This window comes from Lottia gigantea (assembly GCF_000327385.1).
Source record: "Lottia gigantea unplaced genomic scaffold LOTGIsca_101, whole genome shotgun sequence".
In the NCBI taxonomy this organism is placed as follows: domain Eukaryota; kingdom Metazoa; phylum Mollusca; class Gastropoda; family Lottiidae; genus Lottia; species Lottia gigantea.
In genome coordinates, this window is record NW_008706772.1 from 353,479 (window position 1) to 354,851 (window position 1,373).

General features: G+C 32.0%; 1 protein-coding gene across 1 annotated transcript; it reads left to right on the top strand.

Annotated features, from left to right (window-relative positions):
* Positions 1–337: 337 nt before the first annotated feature.
* LOTGIDRAFT_135881 (hypothetical protein) lies at positions 338–946 on the top strand (the record flags this gene model as incomplete). The annotated part of the gene is made up of 1 exon (XM_009046423.1): positions 338–946. A coding segment is annotated over one exon (609 nt), but the record flags the coding sequence as incomplete, so codon positions are not given.
* Between the last annotated feature and the right edge of the window lie 427 nt (positions 947–1,373).

Here is a 1,373-nt window from a genome sequence, read left to right on the forward strand (position 1 = left end):
ATATGGGCAGTAAATAAAATCACAAAAGCTAATAACTTCTTCAAGGTCCCAAATATGACTATATTGAAAAATAAGTCCTGGATATTCAATTTCTTGTAAATGTCTTATGGTTAATTTACATCTTATATTACGGTTAAGCACATGATTAAGAACTGCAAGGAACTGTTGATGGGAAGCTACCTCAAAAAGCATACAAAAATACATCTTGTACAGCTTTTCAAGCACATGGTACACTACTTTTGCCACTTCCTTTAGCTCATTATCCAAGGGAAATGTAAATCCTAACAAAATTATGGCAAAAACTAGCTCCTTAGTACATACCTGACATACCCTTTATATCCATGGACTCAATAATAACTCCTTAGTACTGGACTATGTTAACTCTCTAATCCATGGACTCAATAGGAGCTCTTTAATAATGGACTATGTTAACTCTCTAATCCATGGACTCAATAATAACTCCTTAATACTGGACTATGTTAACTCTCTAATCCATGGACTCAATAATAACTCCTTAATACTGGACTATGTTAACTCTCTAATCCATGGACTCAATAATAACTCCTTAATACTGGACTATGTTAACTCTCTAATCCATGGACTCAATAATAACTCCTTAATACTGGACTATGTTAACTCTCTAATCCATGGACTCAATAATAACTCCTTAATACTGGACTATGTTAACCCTCTATTCTATGGACTCAATAATAACTCCTTAATAATGGACTATGTTAACTCTCTAATCCATGGACTCAATAATAACTCCTTAATACTGGACTATGTTAACCCTCTATTCTATGGACTCAATAATAACTCCTTAATACTGGACTATGTTAACTCTCTAATCCATGGACTCAATAGGAACTCTTTAATAATGGACTATGTTAACTCTCTAATCCATGGACTCAATAATGACCCCCGAACAATTGAAACTAACTTTTGATAATGGACTTTTAAGCCAGTAACAGACAAAAAGTCAAAAATTAAGCTATTTTTATGCATTAAAATTAAAGCAGACCTTCCCTTGAAATCAAATAAGAGACAACAACACTATTTCTGAGATTATCTGGCTGGTTTAAATTTTGGATTAAATATGTAATATATGTGAGATCTTTATGTCAAAATCTTGGTGTTGGGTCGGATCAAGATCTACAACGCACTTAATAAACACAAACTGTAAGAGTTAGCAGTTTTATTCAAAAATAAAAAATTCTCTTTCTAATCAAAACTCTCTTGGCTTGACAGGTAACAGTTACAAATGAAAAAAAAAATAAAGTCAAATAATGAACAGTTATCCAGCTTAATAAAAAAAATCTCTTGACTTTTCACTTCAATTTAGAAGATCAGTATATATAACCCCATAACACAAA